Raw genomic sequence first — 23,003 nt, 5'->3', positions numbered from 1 at the left:
TTTCTCTCCTTAAAATATTTTAGTCCACTAGCTTAACGCTAATGCATCTTTGACATGGTGCCATTACATTTTAGGCAACAGGCAACTTGCAAATGTTGCAGCACACATGTAGACAGACAATACAACAGTCCCGAGTCATATATTCTTTATCCTTTGCGTAAGACGGCTAATGAGTGTCGTAGCGATGAGCTCAGGAAGTTGAGATGTCAAAATAAAATAAACGGTATGTGTCTCTGTATTATACTGCCCCCAGGTGGCCATTCAATTAATGCAATGTGACAAAAAACGCTATTATTTTGAATACTAATTACACAATTACAGTAAAGTACGATGGCGATGCGATAAATATCAAGACGAAAAAACGAAAAGCAAGTCGTGTCGCCACAACAAAACTGACAACTTTTCTTATCAAACAGCAAGCCACACCCATTGAACACGAAACATCTTTAACAGCCAATCCTTTTGAACTTGGAGACACTTTTACCTCCCTCCCTTTTAAAGATCCTAGCTGAATGTCTCGCTCTCATGTGCTTTTAACTGTGGAAAACAATGATCAACATTTTTCCCTATTTTCTGGAGTGTTTACCTATCAAACGAGAACCTGAAAGGCATGTGAACATCACGTTATTGCTTAGTTTATTTAGTTTTGTTTAATCATTAAAGAATACCAAATAAAACAACAGTTACGAAACAGTAAACGGGAAAGAATTTTTTGGGGGAAATAAGTTTCTATCCCATTATATGATGCAATAATCGTACGGCAGAAAAATCGATTTTAACAATAACTGACTGAGTTCAGTCAGGAAACAAAAAAATGAAACTGAAATTGCTAACAGATCTTTGTACATTCGCAAAGCAGATGTTATTACAATAACATGCTTTAAATAAAACTTTAGCTTCATTTTTTTAAATGAAGAGTCGAACCAAATACGTTACTGCATTTACGTTACTTTATTTAAATGTTTGTCGTTAATGTTAGAGGTGCATTTTACTGTAAAAAGTTTCAGAACCACTGGATTATATAAAACAAAACAGACAGATAAGCAAAGTAAATGGAAAAAAAAAGTTGTTGCGACTCTCGGCTTTTCCCATCAGTGCTCGTAAATTCATTATTTTCTATAAATTTTTCACATGAATTTATTTATTATACTCACTGTTTTTCTCAAGCTGACATTCAACGTTAAAAATTCAAGTTAAATGTAATCAGTTAACGTTGGCAGAAGGACAAAATAAACAGTTTTTTGCAAAACGAAAATATAGACGAGCATTGCTACATTTACTCAAATCATACAGCGACATTTAGTAGATGCTCACTGCTGCCTCCATACCTGCATACGCTGGCTAGCCCAATTCGATGGTAGTTGGGAGGGGAGCGAAGCTAACGGCTAACAAGCTCGCAAAACATGTAACATTTCCGCGGTCACTTTTATTAACACTCGCTGCAAACGTTGCACAACCACTGCGAACAGTCAAACAATAAAACATATTGTTTGGGAACATCCGGCATCCTTACCTCTTGTCTTCTTTTTAGGCCCAAACCATTCTAGCTATTGGAAAGCTCTTTTCTTTGTCTTTTCCACTTCCAATTACACGCAAAATGGACCCAGCAAAACGCCGTAACAGCTAAGACGGTACAGCCCAACAGACGGTCCCCATCTCTTCTTCGATTAGGGTTCACATATCGGGAGGAAAACGAGTTAAAATCATTTTTTCGGACGTTCGTTCATGTTTTTATTCCAGGAAAGAAGTGCCTCCTAAGGTAAGGCTGCTAGCTAAGTTCAGTAGTCAGCAGGTACCACAGACAGGAATGGATGCATGGAGGACAGAGAGCTTATGTTGCATTCAATGCCGTCGGACACTTTAATTCTCCACGCAAAGCTATGTAAACACAAGCGCGAGTTGCTGTCAGCAGGAAAGTTCACAAGTCTTGCCCGAAATACAAATCACTTGGGCTTCGGGGTGATTTAAACCCCAAATAAACAAGTATAGTTACATTTTGATTGTCACTAACGACGACGAGGAGATTAGATAAATTGAGACATTCTAAAGAGGCAACGGCAAATGAGCAGGGCGTTCATTTATTTATTGATTGTAATTATTCCTACTCAAAATGCAACATATCGGTGACGTTCGTATCTCAAGTAATGACGTCCATTCTGGTCGTTCGTCACGATTTGTAAGCCACATTTGAAAACGTACGCCAGCGGGGTCATTTGAATCTTCCTGCTCGTGATAAGCATTAAAAACATTATTCTTGAGCTGAATTTTCATTAGGCATTTTGCCCCTCGAACGCCACTACTTCCTATGTTGATGTATTTTCATCCAGCAAACATTAATGTGATCTTACCGCCCCTACAGACGCCAATAAAAACTACAACCTAAATCTGTTAATCGAATGCTAATAAAATAGTCAATAAATTGTAAATAAATAAACTATCATTTATTCGTTTAACAAGTTTACTAAAGTAGTTTAGTTTAATGTTATTACTCTAGTAATATTGATTCTTTCTTCACTTTTGTACTGTACAGGAGCATCTCAAATCTTAACACGGCAGACACAAATGTATTTATGTAGTATAATTCAAATGTATCCATCTGAGACCAAGTGAAATATTTCAACCCACTCAAAATTCACCATAGCAAGAAATAACGTGGGGACAAAAAACCCAAATGATTTTTTAAATAGAAATTAGGTATGAAATAGTAGTTTGACAAGTAAAGGGTATGTTTAATAACTCTTTATTAACAAGTTTAACTTTTCAATAAATAAATGAACTATGTATTCAAATAATATTCATACAAGCAATGCAACTTGTTAATCTATTTATTAGTGGTTAAATTACCTGGAACTATATTAAAGCACTCACCTATTAAGATGGGTATCTTTTTACATCCAAACATGTATTCATTTGATTAAAAAAATAAACTATACCAAGTAAAGCTATTCAAATGAACGTGTTTTTTTATTTATTCAGTTTCTTTTGACAGGTTAGATAACACATTTTGTCTAATATTATATAGGTGAGGTTGCGAGCTATACAGATGAAACTTGGTTAAAATATACTTTAGTCAATACAGAATACAAAAAGAAAAAAAAACATCATACACCTCGGATAGCTTTGTGCAGCTGCCCTGAATAGATCCAAAAAACAAGAACATGTTATTAATAATCCGAAATCATCATCGTGTAAATTTTTAACAAATAACTGCAAGCAGTTTTCCATGTCGTCAGCGTTGACAAAATGCAGGAATGCAGACTGCTAAAACAAGAGCACATCACACTATTACAGCCATCTCATCCTCATTTCTTTTTCTTCTTCTTCTTTGGAGGTTCCTGATCTGAATCGCTGCCACTTCCAGAGTCTGAGCTGTCCGACGATGACGATGACGAAGAGGTAGGAGAAGAAGACGAGCTGTCATCGTCATTGTCGCTGCTGCTGCTGTCGTCGTCTGCAGATGAGCTGGAGGAATCGCTGCTGTCTGAGGATGAGTCACTGGACGAGCTGTCCAAATCGCTGCTGCTCCCACTCGAGTCTTTTCTGACATAACATTTAAAAAAAAATGGTTTGGGCGTGATTTATGGGGAAAAATGTGGTCGCAGAACAAATTACACAAATAAGGCAACTTACTTTTTAGTTTTCTTCTCACTGGATGTTTGTTGTCCTGGTCTTCAGGGAAAAAGCAAACAGATTCTAGCGCAAACAGTAATGTTCATGCATGTTCCGTTTTCAGAAATAGATCTCAATGTGAAACAAGGCGGCGTTTGCATTACAAAATGTGAAACGACAGGCATTGCATTACCCAGTGATGCTCCTGGGTTGATTCTCAACCTCCTTCAGCTTTTTCTTCATCTCAGTTGTTCTTGAGGGTCTGTGCACATATTTCCGCTTCCCGGTGCATTCATATGTCCAGTGTCCCATCTCCAAACACTTCTGGCAACGCACGTGTTGTTTGTTAGCCTCCCTAAAGATGACAAAGAATAAGAGTAGTCTTCATGGCTTCCAGTAGGCCTTTTGAATTAACATATTTGTGTGCAATAATTTGTAAGAGCAGCACAATGCACATCTTCCTCTTAGTGAGACTCAGCTAACGTTGAGTAAGGAAGATGGATGGATGAATGAATGGATGAATGAATTGAATGGACATTTTGTAAATAATTTCATCAAAAAGGTCAGAGCATTTACAATACATGTATGTTATTCTATTACAATATTCCAAATGTGGTCAATGTCCTCTTATTTGAATAGATTGCTGCTACATTAAAACAAATACAAGACTACGAGTAAAAAACAACTCCAGATGTCTTTACTATGACATGACAGAAAATGAGGTCAAGCCATTGTTTTTTAATTCCACGGAAAATTAAGCGAAGACTGGGTTTGAATAAATGTCGATATAACACTGCACTCAAACCAGGAAGCCGGAGTCTAACAACTTTTTTTAAATTATTATCATAAAGACATTCAAGTGCGCTGCATTTAGTTTAAAAGATGTTGAAAGAAACGAAAGACAGCGCAGCGTTTGAGTTCCATTTGAGCCCGGTAGCCTTAACGTTTAACATTAACCAACTCGCTATTAAAGTTTAACATCAACCATCACGAGCAAACATCATTTAGAATTTATGAAAACGGTTTTTGTTCGTTTTTTTATATAATACTCACGCTTGCCGCCTGGCGATTATTCTGTGCATGGGAGTCGCCATATTGTGTTGTACATTTCTTCTTCGTTGAGGAAAAATATAAACCTATATTTATAGCAACTAAATTTGTCTTGCGCCCTCTTTGGCCAAAGTAGTGTACTACGACTATTAATGATTACGCCACCTGCATTCACATTCTGCATTTGGGTGGCGTATTTGCTGATTAGGTGTAAATAGTGAAATACTGTCTGAATTTGTGTCTGTGAAATATCTGTATCAATTACATTGAATAATAATGCATGTGTAAATTGCATCTTATAACAGAACAAGTCTCACTTCCGTCACAAAATTATAATAATTAGCCAGAGAACATAACATTTGCAATTTCATAACTCTGCCTTTTGCATTGGACTGACTTCAGTCACTTTTACAAGCAAATGCTGAAGTTGAGCATTTGGTTATGGTTTGTCACCCTCCCACCATTCATTCGTCATTCCTACACATACTCATGACTCTATAGGCAGTGCCACAATAACACACGCGCGTGCCACGCTATCAGATCTATCTATCTATCTATCTATCTATCTATCTATCTATCTATCTATCTATCTATCTATCTATCTATCTATCTGTCTGTCTGTCTGTCTGTCTGTCTGTCTGCCTGCCTGCCTGTCTGTCTGTCTGTCTGTCTGTCTGACGGCCTGTCCGTCTATCTAATTTATCCAATTTATCCGACTAGCCAACTATCCATTCATCCATCCAGCCATCTAAAATCTTGGAATTGTCCCTGAATATTATTATATTATGTCATTGTCATGTCATTATCCACATCGCTTATCCTGGTCAGGGTCGCGGGAGGGTGCTGGAGCCTATCCCAGTAGACTACGGGCGAAAGGCGCACTACACTCTGAACTGGTCGCCAGCCAGTCACAGGTCAGACATAGACACTGTCACTGAGTGGGAACTGAACCCACGCTGCCGGCACACAGCTCAGGCGAGTGTACCACTATATGTATTGCATTGCATTGCATTACATTACATTACATTACATTACATTGCATTGCATTACATTACATTACATTGCATTACATTGCATTACATTACATTACATTGCATTACATTGTATTGTATTGTATTGTATTGTATTATGGTATTGAGTCGTCACTGATGGTGTAGTGGTACACTCGCCCGAGTTGTGTGCGGGCAGCGTGGGTTCAGTTCCCACTCAGTGTCTATGTCAACCCTGTGACTGGCTGGCGACCAGTTCAGGGTGTAGTGTGCCTTTCGCCCGTAGTCAGCTGGGATAGGCTCCAGCACCCTCCCGTGACCCTGTAAAGGATAAGCGGTGTGGATAATAACATGACATGACATTGGTGTATTGTATTGTATTGTATTAAGCTGCATTAAAGTGTATTAATAGAACAAAAACAACGAGCTGGAACAAACTGCTTTATGATTTTACAACAAAATGACTTTTTCCACTTAAAAGTCAATAAATTAGCGGACTTAAAACGTTCTAGAAACAGTCACGCCTTTAGAATGATCCAGATCGATGTTTCTGGAAAGGCCCAGATCTCGCGATAGCCGCTGACGAGAATTGACGGAGACCACGTTAGAAACTGCGGGGAGGCAGTACAGATCGCAGGCACCGGTCAGCGGTGAGGGTTATGACGACAGGGAACCTTAGCCCAACTTAAGGGATCCTTAAAACTACTTTGCTTTGACTTTTACACAATTTTATAACCGGAGCCGCACGCGTGATATATCAATAAACCACAGGTGTACGTAACGATTCAAGTGAAGTTTGAAGACTCGACTCAAGATGTCTGTGGTGGGATTTGATTTGGGCTTTCAAAGCTGCTATGTCGCTGTAGCCCGAGCCGGTGGGATTGAGACCATAGCGAACGAGTTCAGCGACAGATGCACGCCGTAAGTATCTATCACATATTTATGTTTCATGACAGTTGTCCAGAGAAATGCATTTTAATTTTTATTCATAGTAGTTTGCCTCACCGGTGTCGCGGTAATAACGTCGCACGTGAACCCAGCGTTTCTTATGACTCGCTGCTAGTCACTAAAATGTATTTATTTCAATTTTGTAAGTAATCACCCTGGTTTAAACTTTACATGACCGTTTGTTTATTTAAAATTTTCAAGTGTCACGAATGTGGCTCCAGCTCGCATCGTGTTCACATAGCAACCACGTTTGGCCATTCGAGCTAGCTTTGTTAGCCAAGATCATAGTTTTTATTAACTGTACTGTTCGGGGTCTGATTTCATTTACCGTGGTACCGCAGGCGAGCGGTGCGGGTCTGTAGATTGACGTGGACGAACGCTGGGTGGCTCAAGCACCGCCCAACTGGTGTGTATTGTTGTGATATACCGCGCTACCAAGGTGACGACAGTAGGCCATGCTTGTTGGAAAATTCTAGTAACGCTTACGAAAATAACTTTATGTGAATATTATAATTTTGCTTGAGATTTGGCAGTTGTTCTGCGTAATGCGTTTTGTCCGTTTACTGCGATACACGGCATACTCTGTTATAACGCAACATTTTGTCACGAGCTTGCTTTATCAAGAACAGTGTTTAATTTCCAACAAAGTAAGATTTGGAACTTTTAGTTAACTTTCAAAAATTTCAATTAAACATACTCCTAGTTAATTAAGTACTTTATTACATTACGCTTGCATTACTACTTTTTAAAAATATAAATTGAAGAAAACAGTACGTACATAAAAAAGCAAAGTTCTTGCAGGCAAATTTAATTTTAAGAATATTCGAAGTTGATCAATAAATTAGGTGCATTTTAACGTCCTTTTCTAAATTCCGTAAAAAAATGTAATCAAATTTAATACAACTAAAAATTTTACATATAACTAAAATTTCATATGTAAAATTAACTTGCTTGATTAGAAAACGAATGTACTTTTATTAGTAATATTTTAGCCATGCGCATGCTTTATCATGAGAACAGTGTTGAATTTCCAAAGAGTAGGGTTTGAAAGATTCAGGTCACAAAGAATAACAAATTAAAAGTTTTTCTGAGTTAATTCAATACATTATTACATTACATTACACTTGCATTAATTCCTTATTTTGTATATAAATTGTAGAAATACACATGAAAAAACGGTAAGTACATATATAAACTATAAACAAAGAGTACATGCAGACAAGTCTAATTTTAATTATACTCCATACTTGATTAATAAATTAAGTACCGTTTTAACGTCTTTCAAAATTGAAGAAAACGTACACATGCACTCAGGAATCAGCCCCCACATCCACCCATCCTTTTTCCAACAGAATAAATTGGAACCACACCTGTTGGGCTTCTTTTGTGAGAGCCATGACCGCTCTTTGACATCACATATGCAAACACTTATGTTGGACAGTTGTGTTTGTGTGCGATGACATGCGTGTTTTGACCACGGCCCGGTGGGACCCAAGTGGACTCCTGCACGCCACTTGATGAGCGTTGACAGATAGAAATATTGAGATGTGAGGTTACTGGAAAAACAAACATACAGTGAATCTCCTTATCATGGGGCATATGTTCCAGACCCACCACCAATCTGTGGAAATCTTTAATATGGTGAAAGGGGGAAAAAAACTGCGATATAGCGGGTGTTCACTGTTTCTGATTTGAATTCTGATGCTAGTGTAGAGGACTTTATCATGTGCTGTTACTCACCTTGTATATGCTCTCAGGTCATTCGTCTCATTTGGACCACGGAATCGATCCATAGGGGCTGCTGCAAAGAGCCAGGTGAGCATGCCCGCTGCCAAACGTACTTAAATGTTGGACCGTGTCATGTTCATGCTTTGCTGCTTGTGTCTAGGTGGTGACCAACTGTCAGAACACAGTTCAGGGCTTCAAGCGATTTCATGGCCGAGCCTTCGCCGATCCTTATGTTCAGTCGGCCAAGTCCAAACTGGTGTACGACCTTGCGCAGATGCCCTCTGGGTCCACTGGTCTTAAGGTAAGATGTGTTCAGATGCCTTTTTTTTAGTGATCATGTTTGGGTCACAACAGTAAAACAGTTTCGACAAAAGTACCACAATAAAGCCAACAGCAAACTTGAAACAATTCCAAATATGACTGGACCATATTTTATTCTGCATGGAGGGTGCAAAACATTAAACAGCTGTAGAAGACAAACATCTTGTCAAAAATATCCCACAACTCCCAGTTAAGTTTAATATATGAATCTGACACCCAAAACAAACAGAACTAGAAATTGTACACTATATTTAAGCACCAAATTGTCCAACAATCCGTAAAATTTTGTAGAACTAAAGTCCATTAGCTTAATGATAACATAATGTGAAATGCCATTAATAAGATAACAAGAATTAGCAATTTAAATGCTGGAGGATGGCACAATTTCTTTATCAGTGCTGCTGGGGTGGCCACCTCGGGCCACACACTACTTAACCGGATGTATGACATAAATGGCATTTTAAATAGGGAGTAAATACATGCTCTTAACATTATTATTTAAATTTCAATGCATGCATAAAAGAGAACCATATAAACACATATACAGTACTTTTTTTCTCTGTTCATAGGGCTCTCTTGCAAAAACAAAAGACCATTCAGGGATGGCACAAAATCGATGAACAAGAAACCAACATGAAGTGCAGGAACTTTTTGTATATTTGTTTTCACAAAAATCAACTCGCTTCAATTTTTAACAGTATTGAGGTACTATATTTGTCCTGCATATAATGCCAAATCCACAAAAAGATATTAGACCTACTCAAATGGTAGTAGCAGGCAGTAAAAGACCCAGTTTAAGTGCAACTATGGCATGGCTGCCATCTAACGGCGATTGGTGATATTATAACTTAAAATAGTTGCAGTTTGCTAGTTAAAATATTTGCAATTTATTTTATTTTTTTTGGGGTTCAATATATTTATTGTTTTTGGGTCAAACTTTCTATCTGTTTTGGAATTTTGTTCCTGGCATTTCCAGCCATTAAAAAAAAGAAATGTTTTTTTTTTCATTTATTTCTATTCATTTATTTATTTATTTTAAATTAATCAACGGGTTCTCCACCCCCGTTATCACCATTCAAACAATTTGTACTTTAACACAAATGGAGACTTACTAACATTTTCTGAATGTCAGGTGATGTACATGGAGGAAGAGAAGTTATTCAGCGTGGAGCAAGTGGCCGGTATGCTGCTGACCAAGCTGAAGGAGACGGCTGAGAGCGACCTGAAGAAACCAGTGGCTGACTGCGTCATCTCTGTAAGCAAATATGCCTTATATGAGTAAAATGAGTCGCAAGGTCAGCCACGAAATGGATTAAAAAAAAGGCTGTTTCCGTGGTGTGTAAGTACATTGCCAGCTGTCCTCGTGGTTTATATAGCTTGAAGCACTTGACGCTGTATATCACAAAGTGTTACAAAGAATGAGATGTGCTGTGTCTTGACTGTATCCGTATAAGTTTCACTATCAAATTGACAAAATAAGCACAGAAGCTGTTACTTTTCCCTCTACAGGTTCCCTGCTATTTCACAGACACAGAGAGAAGATCTGTCATGGATGCTGCCCAGATCGCCGGCCTCAACTGTCTGCGTCTAATGAACGAGACCACAGCCGGTACATAGACACACACAATCCACCATATATTACAACCCCTTTATTATTACAGTGAAAACAAAAAAGTAAAAATACACCCTTATGTCATAGTGCAATCTGAAATTCAGTGAGATTCTCCTGACCGACGTCATTCCAAGACAACTATGGCCGAGCTCAACATAGAAAGTGTATTAAGCTAGTCAGAAATTGACTCACTAAGCAAAATCTCTCTCTTCTGAACACCAGTCCGCTCATTTTCCTTGGCTGCTTGTTCACACACAGTCCTCACTTCCTTTCGTACTTTTTTCTTCTTTCTCACCATGCTTCTTCAGCGCATGCGCACTCAGCATATATACGTCACAGCCGTCAGTCACACACAACCTGTCACAATACACGCAACACACCACACTTTTTTCAAAATGGATTGTAATCATACCTACCTTTTTGAGAACCCTTTATCATAAAGAAAACGGTTGAGAAAAAAAGATCTTTGAAGTGCTTATGGTAAAGAACACTTCTCGACACTGGCTTGAAAATTCAATCTCTTTGCAAGAACGAAATTGGTCCATTTATATGCCATATTTTTTGTTTTGGCCACTCAAAATGATGCTTCCCAGAATGCGAACATATATCAGTGCTTTTCACTTACTTCAGAGGGATCTGGTATGTATTTCTTATTTGTACACTACAATGGTTACAAATCTGACTTGAAGCAGTTTATGATGTGACAGTTAGACCTTGGGTAATTTTAATTTTTCATTATTTTGAGTGGAGGAAAATCTTTTCAAAAAGGTCTGAATGAATTATATTTGACTTTAGAGGCTACACACTAACAAGTGGGGGACAAGTCAATTTTATTTGTATAGCCCTTAATCACAGACAGTCTCAAAGGGCTTTACATAACCACAATCGACATCCCCGATCTTAACCCCCAGGAGGGCAAGGAAAAACTCAAAAAACCTCATTAGGGGAAAAGTGAGAAACCTTGAGAAGGGACCACAGATAGGGGAATCCCCCTTCCAGGATGACCAGGCTGCAATGGATGCCAACTGGGCAACATTTGACACATACAATGATGCTCTGCAATAATAGATGAGATAATGTGAGAGTTAATTGAATGAAGTGCTGCAGGAAGATGACTTCAGTGGAGTGGGTCCTCATCCAGGGTCGTAATATCCATGGCAGCATATCCGAGGATGAGCCTTCGATCTTGTACCGGTCAGTTGGTGTAAATTCAGAACAGCCACTTCCAAGTGAATCACCATCACCTAATTCCCAAGTCGGGGAATTGGGAACAGAAAAAAAAGAACAGAAATAGTAAACTGGCCAACAAGTAGTTCAACGAAGTGCTGAAATATAAGGAAATCAGAAGAGGCGCTGCATGAAGACGACTTCGGCAGAGCAGGTCCCTTCCCGGTTCGTCAGTGCCGTAATCTTCAAAGTATGTCCCCATCACCTAATTTCCAAGCAGGGGAAGAGGGGGCAGAAAAGAGAAGAAGCGGCAGTAAACAGGCCAACAAATATTTCAGCTAAATGCACAAGAGTATAAATGCGTCTTTAATAGTGTTTTGAACATTTCTACTGAGGTGGCACCTCTAATATCTGAGGGTAGTGCATTCCAAAGCATTGATGCCCGAATAGAGAACGCTCTAGAACCTGCGGACTTCTTTTTGGCTCGCGGGATCACTAAAAGACCAGCATTTTGTGAGCGAAGGTTTCGGGACGGAACATATGGTACCACGAGGTCAACGAGATAGGAAGGTGCTAAGCCGTGCAATATTTTAAAAGTAAGTAGCAGAACTTTAAAATCACATCTCAAGTGGACCGGAAGCCAATGCAAATTGGCTAACATCAGGGTAATATGATCAAACCTTCTCGTCTTAGTTAAGAGTCTAGCTGCTGCATTTTGAACTAACTGCAGACTTTTAATACTAGACATTAGATTAGATTAGAAATCCCTTTATTGTCATTGTACTCAAGTGTGCAACGAGATTAGAGGGCTCCCCTCTCCAGTGCAAATCAACAATAATACAGACAAATATATAAATTAGATAAATAAATAAGAGAGTGCAATGGAATTTAGTACTGATTTAGTACATGGGGAGACCCGAGAGCAAAACGTTACAATAGTCGAGGCGAGACGTAACAAACGCATGGATTAAGATTTCCGCGACACACGTTGATAGAATTGGGCGAATTTTAGCAATGTTACGCAGATGAAAAAACGCAGTTCGAGTTATATTTTTAATGTGCATTTGAAATGACATAGTTGCGTCAAATATAACACCGAGATTTTTTGTTGAATCCTTTTGGGTAGTATTACATTTATCGATACTCAGAGTGGTGTCTTTGAAAAGGTACAGATGACGCGCTGGTCCATTGATGAGCATCTCGGTTTTATCTGAGTTAAGACGCAAAAAATTGAAAGACATCCATTGTTTAATTTCGGCAAGGCATGCCTCTAATTCATAGCAGTCGCGCGGATTCGTTATATCCAACGGCATGTATAACTGCGTATCATCAGCATAACAGTGAAAACTAATGTTATATTTCCGTATAATATCACCAAGCGGTAGCATGTAGATGCTAAACAATAGAGGTCCAAGTGCCGATCCCTGCGGAACTCCACATGTGATCTTACAAAGATCCGAAGTCGCATTGCCATGAATTACACGGTGCGTCCTCTCCGACAGATACGAATTAAACCAAGAAAGCGCTGAACCTGAAATGCCAACACACGTTTCAAGGCGTTTTAATATGTTATGATCAACGGTATCAAAAGCGGCACTAAGATCGAGTAAGAGTAATATTGATGAGGTGTCGGCGTCCATAGCTATGAGAAGATCATTAGTAACTTTAGCAAGGGCCGTTTCAGTAGAGTGGTCAGCTCTAAAACCCGATTGGAAAGGTTCAAATTGATTATTAGCAGTCATATATTCATGAAGTTGTTGCGCTACGACTTTTTCAAGAATTTTTGCAAAAAACTGAAGATTTGAAACCGGCCTATAGTTGTTGAGAGTCTCTGGGTCAAGGTTTGGTTGCTTAAGTAACGGTCGGATAACGGCGGTCCTAACAGCTGCTGGTACTATACCCGTGGTAAGCGATAAATTAATTATATTTAAAACAGACGGTCCTAGGGTGGTCAACAGTTCTTTAATTACTTCAATGTGTAGGCTTAATGCTATTATTGAGTATGAGTCGCAAACTCATGTTTGCCACTCTGGCGTGACTGCATAGTTTGACCGACATGCTGAAATCCTGTACGCTTTTCCATACACGTGTCCACAAACCTGTTAAACAACTAACTAAGCACCCCCCTTATTCAGCTAGAATTTATTTTTCAATGATTGAAGGTGCCTTTCTTTTATTTGTGGGAGCATATTGTTCAGCAAAGCCCAGTTAGGGCAGTGTAATGTTGCAAACATGAGCAAAGAAACTTCACATCTCGACTGTCTGCGAATTGCAGTGACTCTGGCTTATGGCATCTACAAGCAGGACCTGCCCGGTCCAGAAGAGAAGCCCAGGATTGTTGTCTTTGTCGATGTGGGTCACTCTGGTTACCAGGTGTCCGTTTGTGCCTTCAACACGGGAAAGCTTAAGGTGAATATTCAAGGATTGGCGGTGTATGATCATGTCAACATGATTAGCCGGTAAATATTATCCACTCGTCCATCTAGATCCTTGCCACGGCGTTTGACTCTGAGCTGGGCGGGAAGGATTTTGATGACATTCTGGTGAGCCACTTCTGCGAGGACTTTGCCAAGAAGTACAAGCTGGACGTCAGGTCCAAGCCTCGTGCACTTGTGCGCCTCTACCAGGAGTGCGAGAAGCTTAAGAAATTGATGAGCGCCAACTCCTCCGACCTGCCCCTAAACATCGAGTGCTTCATGAATGAAATTGACGTGTCCAGTAAGCTCAACAGGTGAGATACAAATAAACAATGTGTGTTACCATCATCCGTAAAATGAATTACCCTTTTGTTTGGTGTCCACAGAGGTCAGTTTGAGGAGAAGTGTGCAGGGCTGTTAGCCAAAGTGGAGGCCCCCCTGCGCAGTGTCATGGAACAAGCTAGTGAGTGCATACCACTTTAATGGCCGTTGCATTCTCCAGTGTCTGCATGTGTACAACCACGCTATGCATTATTTACTTGAGCTCCAATTTGATCTGGTTTCATACAAAATTCCAAGGGATCAGTTATATTTAGAATAATTTGTTCGAGGATGAAAATGTTTGCCAACATCAAACATTTATTAACTCCACAGGCAGTGTTTTTATAAACATTTAAAATCAGTTAAACATTTATCTGTCCTACAGGTATGAGAAGCTTACCGGTCTTAATGTGTTAAAAAACAATCTCGATATGCAATTACCGCAAATCAATAATAAGAAAGATAAGACAAATGACAAATTTTTACATGAACTGTTACACATGTATCGATTTTCTATAGCATGAAAAACTGATTGTAGTTGCTCTCTGCTCTCCAGACAATCGCAGGACACATAAACTACCATTCATACTCAGATTCACTGCTATGAACAATTATTAGCCTTAAACTGATGTACCAGGAGAAAATCCGCATAGGCATGATGATAACGCGAGATCCGAACCGTGGAACCTCAGTACTGTGACACAAACGTCCATGATACTCAAATATGAAATGGAATGAAACACTAATGTAAAACCATATCATACTACTTTTTGATCTGAGTAACAAACGTGGCAGTGCAATAAGCTATACTATTAGTGTATCTTCAATCAGAACTTTCCCTTGTCTTCTAGTCTCACACATGGCACGTTGAGTTCGGAGAAGTAAGCAATGGTGATGATAAAATGTGTAGCAGAATTATATTTACTTTTACTAACATTATCATACAGATGTAATATGGCATGTGTTTTGCTACTTGTATATCTTTGTCTTGTTTTATTTAATTTCTTGTCTACATTATGTGCTCCTTATTGCCATAGTGCCTCCTAGGATTCAGACAGAGACACCACATAACGTGCAGTTGCATGCGAAAATGTCAGTCATTACAAGTTGTTACTAGAAAATCGGTTGTATTTAAAAGAACTTATGCCATGTTCGAGCCAAAATCAATGGAAAATTTGGGATCAAACTCCAATTTTGAACAAGCTATAAGGCATTAACCAGTGAGGTTTTACTATACTGTTAGGTCAAATGAAGTAGTGATACACGTTGGGATTTTTCTCCATGTGCCTAGAGTTGAGGAAAGAAGACGTGCACGCAGTGGAGATCGTCGGCGGCGCCTCCAGAATTCCAGCCATCAAAGAACGCATCAGCAAGTTCTTTGGCAAAGAGCTGAGCACCACTCTGAATGCAGATGAGGCCGTGGTCAGAGGCTGCGCACTGCAGGTACTGTACAAATGCAAGTTTTGGGTCCTGTCATGCAGTTTGAAGGACAATCTGAAAATGTGTTTCCTCCACACAGTGTGCCATTTTGTCTCCGGCCTTCAAAGTCAGAGAGTTCTCCATCACGGACGTTGTCCCTTACTCCATCTCTATTAAATGGAATTCTGCAGCCGAGGAAGGACTGAGGTAAAACATTTTTCACTGAAGTAAGACTATTTTATGTTTTTAATTGCATTGACGTACGTTCGCGATTGTCACGTGTCATATTTGAAAATGTTTGGTCTTGTGGTTAGCTTTTCGGCTTTACAGTTGAAAAGTGCTGGGTTCCAATCTCATTGGAGTTTGCATGGTTTCTTTTTACATTTTACGTCCTCTTGATCTGGTCCCGCTTTGTCCTTGACAGTGATTGTGAGGTCTTCCCCAAGAATCACGCCGCTCCTTTCTCCAAAGTGTTGACCTTTTATCGGAAGGAGGCCTTCCTTCTTGAAGCTTACTACAACAATCCTAAGGAGCTGTCCTACCCCAATACCTCCATAGGTAAAGAATGCCGGCCAGGGCGCTTCATCAGTCACACAAACTGATGCTGAGGAGATTTATAACGATACGTTTAAATGTATCAGCAAATGTCATCATGTTTTGTGAATTTATTTCACATTTTTTAATATTACTATAATATTTAAGTTTTACCGCATTTGCAACAATCTTCAGGCATCCAGGACTCTTTCTAGCACCAAATGACGGCTGCTTTTTGGATGCAAAGTAGAATGCAAAGTTTAGAACAAAAAAAGATGTGGTGTGATCAGTTTTCATGTGCACAGACAGTAATGCCTCATTTGCATGCAGTGTTGCTGGAGTTGACTCATTGTGTGTCCCACATGGTGTAGAGGAGTTAACCGCTTCCACATTGCCTTTGCAGGGCAATTTCTAATCCAAAACGTGGTCCCTCAGTCATCTGGGGAGAGTGCTAAGGTGAAGGTCAAAGTTCGAGTCAACATTCACGGCTTGTTCAGCGTGTCTAGCGCGTCCCTCATTGAGGTGCTGAAAGCAACAGATGGAGAGGAGCCGATGGAGACCGACCAAACGGTGAAGGATGAGGAGGTATGCGTAGTGTTCAGTGATGCAGATGTCTCTTTTACATAGAAATCCCATCAGAGCATTTTACACCAAATTCTGCACTTTTGGAGTAAAACTTAAAAAAGTAATAATGATCATAAATGTATGTGATGTGGAAAAAGTATTTGCCCTGTGCCGGATTCTTTTTTTTTTTTGCATATTTATCACTCACAAAGGTTTCATTTCATAAACCAATTTTAATATCACACTGAAAATAACACATGGATATATAAACTATAGGAACTATTCTTAAAAGAAGAGTGGTCCAGAATCCCCGCACATCTGGGTGAAAGACTCATCACCAATTATTGCAAATGTTTGATTTCAGTTATTGCTGCCAAAATTGGCAGAATTCGCTCTTATGTTGAGAGGGCAATTACTTTTTTACATAGAGCCAGATAGGTTTGTATTGTTTCCCCCCCTTGGTAAATAAAATCATCATTTAGAAACTGCATTTTATATATCATTGGGTTATCTCAGTGTGATAATAAAATTGGTTTGATGAAATGAAACCATTGTTAGTGATAAATATGCAAAAAAAAAAACTGATTTCAGCAAGGAGGCAAATACTTTTTCACAGCACTGTATACGGTCTCACTATTGTGGATTTTCACCTATAGTGCTTGGTCTGGAGTGTATTCCATGTTAATGGGGGTTTGCTATGCTCTTTAACACAACACGTCCCTCCTTGTTGAATGGTCTGATGGTGCCACAAGAGGAGGAAAATTGCTGAGTCAACTTTGGCCCCCCAATTCCACATCAGTTCTGTTTCTACAGATCAGTGAAACGGGAAAAAAGAGGCACAGTGGTTTTTGCAGGCACTGTAAAAGGGAATTAAAACTCTTTCGCACAGCCTTTCTGGTCACACCTTACCTGAACATTTGGTTTTGTCATCTGTATGGAATGTAGCAGGCAGGTACAAGGAGTTCCCTTTGTTTCTCTCTTTAAATGCCTGTCTGGTCATTATTAGTCATTGCCATTAGTCATTGCCATGTACTCTGCTGAACAGTGTTGGGCAACTTCTTTAATGTAATATATTGGCTCTTATTACTTGTTTTCATTTGAAAGTAAGCAACTGGAGATCCTCAGTTTACATTGGTCCCAACTTGTGAAAGAAGATGTCGTCATCTGGCACAAGAAAGCTATTTCAGTTATTGCCATACTAACGATTGCATACGTAGCAGCCTACAAGTATTTCTTCCTACCAATGTTGACTATAATCAAGACTTTACTACTTCAGTAGCATAGGTTAGTGGTAGCTTGTCATGCATTCTGACTTGCGCATAAGTTTGTTACCTTACAACGGTAAGAGTGGAACTCTTGCCGTAAACCACAGGCGTGATGGAGCCTATACCAGCTGTCTTCAGGCAGTAGGCGGGGTACACCCTGGACTGGTTGCCAGCAGAGCACACAAACAACCATCCGCGCTCACAATCATACCTACAGTCAATTTAGAGTGTTCAGTCAACCTACTATACGTGTCTTTTGAATATGGGAGGCAAGCAGAGTAGAGAAAAACCATGCATGCATAGGAAGAACATGCAAACCTCGACGCTGTAATTGAAACCACGACCTCTACACTGAGAGACAGGCGTGCCATGTATAACCAGTCGACCATCATATACTGTAAAATGCAACACTATTTTTGCAACACTCCCATTGAAACAACTGAAATTCTGATGCATTACACAGATGCCCTTTAACAAAACACCAATGCCAAAATAGCTACAAACGATAACCTTGATAGGCCTATTTGCCATTTGGTCAATAATAGGGATGTAACGATTCAATTGATTTTGTAGTTTGTTTACAGCTGAGACATGAGAGATCGACAGTGGTTGTTAACATGGCGTTGGGAATCGATTCTTTTTTTTACATCAATGCATATTTTAAGGAATTCAAATCGCTGAATATTTACATCCCTAGGCAAGGCAATGTATTTGTTTGTTGTAGCTTAATAGATTGAAAGGATAAAGCCCAGAAAAAATGTTTGAGTCCATCTGATCTTTACCATGGCCTTTCCATTCCATAATAATGTTTGCATTACATTATTGTATTCTTTCAGTGTCCTAGCAAAAGGTGATACATTCAGTTATGGTGTTATTTCTGTTATTAATTCTAACAGTGTTGCAGAATATCTGGATCATCATGTTTGCCTGTTGTTGTTTTTTTGTTGTCGTCTCAGAACAAAATGCAAGTAGACCAGGAAGATCAAAAAGCAGTTCCCGGGGTAGACAAGAAAGGTGACGCAGAAGAGATGGAGGTAAAAAGTTGTTGACTTGACTCTGTGTGAAAACTCAATTTAAATACAACATAATTGGTATCGTTTAGAACAAAAATGCATCATATCATTGCCATATTAAGCGTCCAATCAGATTCCTCGGATGTAGTTCATATACAATGTGTCGCCTCTAGAGGGCACAATATCTGGGTATTGTTATAATACTGATATGAAGTTGTGTCTTAGAACAATTTTATTCCCACTCGTGATTTTCAGACGGCGGCAGAGGAAGGCAAGCAGGATAAGAAGAACGAGCCTCAGGCAAAGAAGCCCAAAGTGAAAACAAAGACGGTGGAGCTGCCCATTGAGACCAATTTGTACAGGCAGCTGTCCACTAATGTGCTAAATATGTTTGTGGAGAATGAGGTAATGTTCCAAAAAGCACGGGGCATGTTCAGCGTGCACTCAAAGTAGTTATGTTTAAGTCAGAGGTTGGTCTTAAGTCAAAGAAATATATTAAACAAAATTGAATGCTACCAGAAAATAGTTTAGATTTACAGTAGAAACTCTAAAGAATAAAATGTGATGCTGGTTGATTTGCGTTTTTTTGTCATTTTAAAACAATTCTTCCCATAGGAAACCATATCATGTGCTTTTTTTTCTGTGTGTGTGTGAAATTTGACCACTTTGAATCAAAAGTATTGTTGAGTTTGTTGTCTGGTTGTGTCACCTAAATAAATTTTTTAAGCGACCATTTTCATCACACACTGGTCACAACTTATTCTGGTCATGCCTCTAGGGCAAGATGATAATGCAAGACAAGCTGGAGAAGGAGAGGAACGACTCCAAGAACAACGTGGAGGAGTATGTGTATGACATGAGGGACAAGTTGTTCGGCCCCTTGGAAAAGTTTGTCACTAAAGCGGTGAGAAGCTCAAAAAAAAATATCTCCAAACCGCAATTGATCAAGTCCAATTTTCCATCTTTAACATATAATTATTTATTTATGTATCTATATGCAGGATCGTGACACATTCTCGTTAAAATTGGAGGACACAGAGATGTGGCTGTATGAAGATGGAGAGGATGAAAAGAAGCAAGTTTACATTGACAGACTGGCAGAACTGAAGGTAACGGTTTTTATTGAAAGTATTTCAGTTGAGATTTTACTTGGAATGTGCATTAAAAAGTTGCTCATCTTGCCCTCAGAAAATCGGGCAGCCTATTGTTGAGAGAGCCATGGAAGCTGAGGAGCGGCCGAGGGCGTTTGAGGAGCTGGGCAGGCAAATCCAATTGTACATGAAGATCATTAACGCCTACAAGGCAAAGGTAACAATCTACTAAGGCTAGCAGATGAATGGTTTATTCAAGTTCACATCTCCAGACAATTTATGAATTTGTTTTGGGTGCGTGTCCCCACTGAAATGCGCTGATTATACTAAGATGATTACAAACCACACAGCTAGTTTACAAAAAGTCGAGTCAATGTTGCCAACTTTCTTATTTTGTTGCTATATTTAGCAACCTTTCCGACCCATTCCAAGGAGTTTAATTCCTGCTTAAAAAAAAAAACAGCCAACATGACAGCGATCATTTTCACATTGTTTTGCATAAGGAAGCTGGTGGAAGACAATCGCGGATTTAATCGCGCAGAATAGCAAAGACATGGTGCCCATGTTTTACCGTCGCAAAGCAGTGTGTCCACAAGGGCTGTAACACAGCTGAACTACTTGGTTTATCAGTGTGTAAAATGTAAAAAGTAGCCACGTCACCATTTAATGACTCAACTCGTCTCCTGCGCAGGACGAGCAATATGCACACTTAGACGAGCTGGAAGTGACCCGCGTGGAGAAGCAGGTGAACGACGCCATGGCGTGGATGAACAACAAGATGAATCTGCAAAACAATCATGACCTCACGCTGGACCCGGTTGTCAAAGTTGGCGAGATTCAGGCTAAATCCAAGGTTAGCAAGCCATACACAGTCAAAACTCAATTATGGAATAGAATCTGTTCCATGCACTGACTCCTCCTGACCTCCAAGTTGTTGTTATTTTGAAACAGTAAATTTCTACTTGGGGTCAGATCATGAAGAGAAGTTAACCGCAGTTTTTATGTGTTGTTGAATTTGTTTTATTTCTACACAGGAGCTTTACTCGGCGTGCAACCCTGTGTTATCGAAGCCCAAGCCCAAACCCAAAGTGGACCCACCAAAGGAGAAGACCGATAACGGGCCCACCAACGGGGATGAGGGAACGACAGAGAGCCAGCCCCCCAACTCGGACAAAAACACATCCGCAGATACAGAGCAGAAAACGGAAGAAAACAAGCTGCCCAAAATGGACATTGACTAACTTTTTTTGCGCTATTTCCCCCGATTACGTCGCACTTGTGAAGATCCAGCAGCGCTCCCATCTCTGTGCTGCTCATTGATTTGTTCTGTTTCTTTATGACTTTAATGAATGGTCTTTAATGGTCACACTGGGATACGTGAATGTTTGCAGGATATCTTATGGTAAAGTGGCGAGTTGAAGAATCTGGAACGTAACAACATAACATGCATTTCTATCCACTTTAAAGTATTTTTTTTGTATTCAGATTTAAAAAAAAAAAAGAGTTCAAACGAGTTCAAATGGCAACAGCTTACTTGCATGCAGTATTTCATTTGTTTTATGGCTTTGCTAATTCGTTTAGTTGTATGATTCTTCACTGGTTTTGTTTTTTTCTACATAATGCTCCCAGGTGCTGCTGTTGTTGCTATGTCATCAAAAATTAAGAAATAAACCTCAAGGACAAAGTGTTATTTTCTATTAATGTCAGCGGAAATCATAACTGCATAATGATAATTTATTCAAATCATCACCGTGAGTGGGCGAGAACAGAGAAAAGCAATTTAAAAAAATACATGTTATAAGACAATTCATTGGGTGTCTTAACATCTGTGGAATATCTATGACAAAGGTTAAGAGTACTCTTTTAATCCCCTATCTTTGTCTAGCTGTAATTAGTTTCAGAGGGTGACACTCTAACATAAACAAATGTGTATATTTGCAGGAAAGCGCAAGAAAAAAAGCAGATAGACTCCATGTTTAAGCCTCAGAAGTGTATAATGATAAAGCTCAAGAACCTCAAAAAATATTTTGCTTATAGAATTTTGGTGAACGGGGGATTTTTTTTTTTCATTCAAATTAGTTATTGCGCTACACCAGCACGTTTTAGGTATTCACAACAAAAAATAAAGACCTTAATTTATATATCAAATATGTGACTTTTAGAGGTCAAAACTACCACAGAGTAAGACAGACTGTGATGTTGGGGACAAATTAAATTATATATGTTAAAAAATAATCTAAAAAGAAAAAATATATCCATTGATATCTTTATTCTTATGGGCACTTTAAATTATTTTAAGTAATGTAATCAATTGAAACTGAAAAATTGCCTTGAGACTTAATTCAAAGGGACAAACAAATAAATTACAATTGGGGGAAAAAGAAACCCACAGGCATATTTTTGTTTTCATGTTAAAAAGAACACAATACATTATAAAACTGATTTGTATTAGCATCATTATTTTTATTTTAAAATAAATTAAAATCTGTTTTCAAATATTCAGAATTTCACCTGACCACGCCAAGATGGCGGCGCGCATAGACGCAGCGGCTAACGGCTTCTCCCTCCTACCAGTTTGCATACCGAGCAAACAGATCCACTGAGGACGCCATCGACACTGCTCTGCATGTTGTGCTGGGCCATCTGGAACAACAGCAGAGCTATGCCAGGATGCTCTTTGTGGACTACAGCTCGGCATTCAACACAATCATACCAGACATCCTCATCTCCAAACTGGACATTCTCGGCCTCCCTGCCCTCACACGCATCTGGATAAAGGACTTTCTGACCAACAGACCCCAGACTGTGTTGCTCGGCCCCTACACGTCCTCCACCCGAACGCTGAGCACCGGTTCCCCTCAAGGATGCGCGCTGAGCCTTCTCCTATACGCCCTCTACACCTATGACTGCAGCCCAGCCCACGTTAACAACACCGTCGTCAAATTTGCCGACGAC

The 23,003-nt window shown here is 39.4% G+C and overlaps 3 protein-coding genes across 3 annotated transcripts in view; 1 reads left to right on the top strand and 2 right to left on the bottom strand.

Annotated features, from left to right (window-relative positions):
* Positions 1-1,802, bottom strand: part of aff4 (ALF transcription elongation factor 4) — a 43,466-nt gene extending 41,664 nt beyond the window's left edge. The window contains exon 1 of the mRNA XM_088279590.1: positions 1,514-1,802. The gene's annotated coding sequence lies outside the window, so the exon portion shown is untranslated. The remainder of the gene's footprint in view (positions 1-1,513) is intronic.
* A 1,143-nt stretch (positions 1,803-2,945) lies between these two features.
* zcchc10 (zinc finger, CCHC domain containing 10) lies at positions 2,946-4,779 on the bottom strand. The gene is made up of 4 exons (XM_088279900.1): positions 4,663-4,779; positions 3,803-3,964; positions 3,631-3,669; positions 2,946-3,540 (listed from the first exon to the last, which is right to left on the bottom strand). The coding sequence occupies exons 1-4, from the start codon at positions 4,701-4,703 to the stop codon at positions 3,303-3,305; spliced, it is 480 nt and encodes a 159-aa protein (XP_088136026.1). The 5' UTR covers positions 4,704-4,779; the 3' UTR covers positions 2,946-3,302.
* A 1,423-nt stretch (positions 4,780-6,202) lies between these two features.
* hspa4a (heat shock protein family A (Hsp70) member 4a) lies at positions 6,203-21,534 on the top strand. Its single transcript, XM_088279534.1, has 19 exons — positions 6,203-6,569; positions 8,354-8,411; positions 8,485-8,625; positions 9,778-9,900; positions 10,155-10,254; positions 13,700-13,833; positions 13,911-14,155; positions 14,228-14,304; positions 15,454-15,605; positions 15,682-15,788; positions 16,006-16,139; positions 16,519-16,700; positions 18,901-18,978; positions 19,213-19,362; positions 19,736-19,861; positions 19,959-20,066; positions 20,146-20,265; positions 20,740-20,901; positions 21,083-21,534. The coding sequence occupies exons 1-19, from the start codon at positions 6,463-6,465 to the stop codon at positions 21,287-21,289; spliced, it is 2,511 nt and encodes an 836-aa protein (XP_088135660.1). The 5' UTR covers positions 6,203-6,462; the 3' UTR covers positions 21,290-21,534.
* Positions 21,535-23,003: the final 1,469 nt, after the last annotated feature.

Source organism: Idiotropiscis lumnitzeri, chromosome 17 (genome assembly GCF_059441095.1).
Source record: "Idiotropiscis lumnitzeri isolate Australia: NSW breed Sydney's pygmy pipehorse chromosome 17, RoL_Ilum_1.0, whole genome shotgun sequence".
NCBI lineage: Eukaryota > Metazoa > Chordata > Actinopteri > Syngnathiformes > Syngnathidae > Idiotropiscis > Idiotropiscis lumnitzeri.
The sequence above is the reverse complement of the archived record's forward strand: the minus strand, read 5'-3'. Positions and strand labels throughout refer to the sequence as shown.